Source organism: Mus caroli, chromosome 2 (genome assembly GCF_900094665.2).
Source record: "Mus caroli chromosome 2, CAROLI_EIJ_v1.1, whole genome shotgun sequence".
NCBI classification, from domain to species: Eukaryota; Metazoa; Chordata; class Mammalia; order Rodentia; family Muridae; genus Mus; species Mus caroli.
In genome coordinates this window covers 142,665,167-142,668,850 of record NC_034571.1, presented here as the reverse complement: position 1 = coordinate 142,668,850, position 3,684 = coordinate 142,665,167, and the positions used below count along the sequence as shown (strand labels likewise).

Here is a 3,684-nt window from a genome sequence, read left to right as displayed (position 1 = left end):
GGCCAGCCTGGTCTACAAAGTGAGTTCCAGGATAGCCAGGGCTACAGAGAAATCCTGTCTCGAAAAACAGAACAACAACAACAACAAAAAAAACCAAAAAAACAACAAAAAAAGAGAACTAGTTACAGAGCTGTCTGCGTCACAGAGTGAGAGTCTGTTTAACTGTCTTGAGGCCATGGATGGTGATGAGACAGACCCTCAGGATGTCTGCGGTATGGGGACTTGCAATGTTTTTGTTAATTATTTCCTAGTGTAATCTTTTCTGACATTCTTTAATTTTTCCCCTTAACCTTTAATTTTCTGGCATTCAAAGATGTTTTGGGAATGTGTTCTGTGTGTCAAAACAGGGAACTAGACATGCCATGGGTCCTTAGGAAACATTTTTCTTCATAAATATTTCTATACACAAAATCCTGCAATTGTATTATTTTACAGCTTCAAAGAACCCCCTTTCATGTTTGGTGTTCTGCATCCAAATACGAAGTTGCGGCAAGCAGAAAGGCTATTTGAAAACCAACTTAGTGGACCAGAATCCATAGTAAATATTGGGGGTAAGTAATCCAGGGGACCTGTAGAGTACACTTGGCTGATTTTCAGGTTGCCACTGCTGCTCAGGGTGGTGGGTTCTATGAGAGTAGCTGCAGTGGTACACAGCTCCCAGATAGGGGAGGGAGCTCTGGGCTTGAATCTCACCTGTGAACATCTCAAGGGAACAACTCTCTAATTCTCTGTCTGATTTGCATTCCTTTTTTTGTAATTTTTATTGTTGTTTTGTTTGTTTTGTTTTTCAAGACATGGTTTCTCTGAGTAGCCTTGCCTATTTTGGAACTTGTTCTATAGAGCTGGAATTAAACTCAGAGATCTGCTTGCTCTCCCTCCTGCGTGCTAGGATTAAAGGTATTCACTACCACTGCCCAGCTGCACTGGGTGATTTTGAGTTAACTTATACAGAGTCCTTTCTTCTGCTTAGTATTGTAAGGAGGCAAAAGGCAGATGCAGACACTGACAGTGAGTTATCTAGTTAGTTAGGTAGGTGTTCTTTGATAGCACCCTAGCTCTTTGCTCCCTTTGTCTTTGTTTTGCACGGGTCTTATTTTGAAGTGAACAATAGAGGTTCTCAGTATCTCCACTAAACCATCCATCTCAGGATGGGTCTTCTGAAAACAAGAATTGGGTCTGATGTAAATGTGTTTGATTCTGCAGTCAGGCAGTAGGGCTTGTGTGTGTGTCTGTGTTATTGTTTTTTGTTGATTAGGATGAGAATTAAGCTTAGTAGTGAAAGGACACAGTTAATGAGTTGAACAAACTTAGACTGGGTTGGGGATTTCTGAGTAGCAGCTTTGAAATGCTGCATCCCTGAGTCTGTTACAGTCCCTGGGCAGTGACTGTGGACATTGTGTGCTGTGCACTTAGTTTTGTTTCTCAGCTGGCCAGAGCCACTGCTGCATAGGTGTTTGGCAGACTCTTGTTCTGCACCTGCTTTTTCCCTCCAGACCCACTGGCTGCTCATTTCTGTAGTTGCTGTTGCTTTGTTATATGGCTTGTGAAATACATTTTTTTTCCAGTAAGAGTAAGGACTTCATGGTAGAACTTCTGTTTCTCTTAAAAGGTCTTGGCATTTGTTGGTAAGGTTCATCAGTCGTGGTGAGGAGCCAGTGCTGTTGTCCCACTGGAACTTGTAAGTGTTGCTTGTTGGCCTTTGCTGCCTTAGAGACTGCATCCATTCTCCCTCTCTCCATATTGAAGAGCTGTGTACCGGGTGACATTTTTGGTGTGGACCCAAGGCTACCTCTCTGCTGCTGTTCTTGTGGATGTGAGGCATAAGTGGGCACACAGACACCTGCTACTGCTGCAGCAGCATTGTGTGAACGGTGTCCTGGGGGAGGGTGGCAGGTGCTGCCTGCCTGGGGACGAGTGCTAGGAGAGCAACCATCAATTAGCATACTTCATCTGTTTTCAAGTGAACCATTTTTAAAAATGTTTTTCAGCAATTATGTTATTTTCACTAACATCAACACTTTAGCAGCAGTAGTGCAGAGATTCTTTCTAGACAGTGAGTTTTGAATTCTTCACAAATAGGGGTCCAAGATGAACCACGAGAGTGCTTTTAACCTCAAAGTTATAAAACCTACTTTGTTAATTCTCTGTCAGAAATGTTCAAAAAATTGTTTCAGTTTTATATATTTATTATTATCTTTGATAACTTCAAGCACACATATATTTTTGTCATTTTCACCCCCTCACTCTCTTTTACTCATTTTCACGCCCTCTGAACACTTTGTTCTTCCTACCAAGTCGTCTCTTTTCACATCTTTCTGTTTGTGTTTTATTTGTTTCTGTTCGTGTTTTTATTTGTTTACCTTTAAATGGCCCACTGAGCTTAAGTAGGGTTCCTTGCAAGAGTATGCATGGGGGTTATCTACTAGGACAGGGCAGTGTAACTGGCTGTATCACTGGAGAAAACTACTCTCCTCTCAGCACCCTCTAACTGCAGTATATCCTCAGGGGATTACTCAGGAGCCCCGCCCTAGTCCATGATGAAATGTTGACAGAGCCCTTCCTGTCCAGGTAATCAGAGCTTCTGAGTTCATGCAGGTGACAGCCATGCCACATGTATGAGACAGTGCTTCTCCGAATTCTTCCCCATCCTGTGGCTTTTATAGTCTTTCGGTTCCTCTCTCCTGGGATGTTTCTTGAGCCTTAGAGGGACAGTTATGTGGATGTCTTCTGAGGCTTGAGCACTCAGCAGTCACTTACCTTCAGTGACAATTTGACCAGTTGAAGTCTGCATTAGCCATCACCCACTGCAGAGAAAAGCTCTGACCAAGGCTGAGGGCAACACTAATCTATGTGTGCAAACATATATGTGTAGAAGGCAGTATGATACCATTTCTACTTAGCAAAATAGTATAGTTGGTTCCCCTAAAGGACTTCTAGCTTCTCAGCCTTAGGCTTTTGACCAGACAAACTATTTTTCATGATGGAACAAAAAAATAGAGATGTCATCAGAGTGGGTGCTGGGCTCAGTGTGCAGGCTTTGCCTTCTCACGGCTGTCACCTTCCAGAGCTATGCTGCTGTTGCCACTGTCAGTTTTAGTTAGGGGTCACTATTGGCATTGGGTACTCTGGGATTTGGACAGATTTGTAATGCCATCATACAAGATATTTTCACTGTCCTAAAATTTACCTGTGTTGTTCTTCCCTCTTTAACTTTTGGCTACTAGTGACTTAAATTTCTGCGTTGTTTGCTGTTTTCAGAACCTTGTAGCATTAGAGTCATACATTCTCTTCAGGTGCCTTTTGTGTCTGTGTTTGTGGATAGTGGCTGATAGTCTCCCTTAGTGTCTTTTTTAGGGCAATACAGAAGTTGTAACTTGTAGAATAAGGTAAGAAGTATCATTTCAGCTTCTGTCTTCTGAAGCAAATTTTAGATATTTGGCTGTAATTTTTTAAGGTAGAGTTCACCAGTTTTTTAATTTCTTTAATTTTTTAAAATTAGGTATTTTCTTATTTTACATTTCAAATGCTATCCCAAAAGTCCCCCATACCCTCCCCCCCTCCACTACCCATACACTCCCACTTCTTGGCCCTGGTGTTCCCCTGTACTGAGGCATATAAAGTTTGCAAGACCAAGGGGCCTCTCTTCCCAATGATGGCTGACTAGGCCATCTTCTGCTACATATG

General features: G+C 42.3%; 1 protein-coding gene across 2 annotated transcripts in view; it reads left to right on the top strand.

The window, feature by feature from the left end:
* The window catches only part of Apmap (adipocyte plasma membrane associated protein), a 26,321-nt gene that overhangs the window by 14,508 nt on the left and 8,129 nt on the right, over nt 1-3,684 (top strand). For both annotated transcript variants that reach the window (XM_021150422.2, XM_021150432.2), the window contains exon 3: nt 436-551. In XM_021150422.2, coding sequence (XP_021006081.1) covers nt 436-551 — 116 coding nt within the window. The remainder of the gene's footprint in view (nt 1-435; nt 552-3,684) is intronic.